General features: G+C 42.7%; 1 protein-coding gene across 1 annotated transcript in view; it reads right to left on the bottom strand.

The window, feature by feature from the left end:
• Positions 1-41: 41 nt before the first annotated feature.
• Positions 42-812, bottom strand: part of LOC111386558 (uncharacterized mitochondrial protein AtMg00810-like) — a 43653-nt gene continuing 42882 nt past the window's right edge. Inside the window, exons 3-4 of the mRNA XM_023011022.1 lie at positions 658-807; positions 42-609 (exon numbers count right to left, since the gene is read on the bottom strand). Of these exons, the coding sequence (XP_022866790.1) occupies positions 42-609; positions 658-807 (718 nt within the window). The remainder of the gene's footprint in view (positions 610-657; positions 808-812) is intronic.

Below are 812 nucleotides of genomic sequence, written 5' to 3'. Positions count from 1 at the left end.
GGAGTGCTAGAGGGTTGAGGAACACCCATATCTTGGAGAAGCTAACGAAGCCAAAGAAGTTCAGAAATAGTGTAAGCAAGGGCTCCATACTCAGCCTCAGTGCTAGAGCGAGCAACAACAGTATGCTTTTTGCTCCGCCAAGAGATAAGGGAGCCGCCAAGTAGAAAAAGAAAATCAATGGTAGATTGGCAATCAGTAGGGTCCCCTGCCCAATCAGCATTAGAATAAACCTTCAACGTCAAGGATGAGTGAGAGGAAAAGTGAAGCCCATGAAATAATGTTCCCTTCACACAGTGTAAGATGCAAAGAAGAGCTACATGGTGAATGGAATGAAGAGCTGACATAAATTGGCTAACAAGATGCACTGCATAGGAATTGTTTGGTCTAGTGATAGTGAGATAAATCAAGCTCCCAACAAGCTGTCGGTAACGAGTGGCATCAGGAAGGAGCTCTCCATCAGTAGGTCGAAGTTTGATGTTGGGCTCCAGCAGACTATCAGCTATCTTACAATGTGTGAGACCAACACGGGTGAGAAGATTAGAAGCATATTTGGCTTGTGTCATAGAGTAGCCATTAGATGTAGGGGACACTTCTAAGCCGATGAAGTAGCTAAGAGAACCAAGGTCTTTCAACTCAAAATGCTGAAACAGAAACTACTTAAGCTCATGAATACAAGAATTATCATTACCAGTAATGATCATATCGTCAATATAAAATAATAGAATAGTGATGCCACTATCAATGTGACGGGTAAAAAGAGCAGAATCATAGGGGCTGGAAGTAAACACAAGCTGTGCAACAGTGGAGCTGAA

This window comes from Olea europaea, unplaced genomic scaffold, assembly GCF_002742605.1.
Source record: "Olea europaea var. sylvestris unplaced genomic scaffold, O_europaea_v1 scaffold3624, whole genome shotgun sequence".
Classification (NCBI taxonomy): Eukaryota; Viridiplantae; Streptophyta; class Magnoliopsida; order Lamiales; family Oleaceae; genus Olea; species Olea europaea.
Note: the sequence above shows the minus strand (reverse complement) of the source record. Positions and strands in the feature narration are given on the sequence as shown.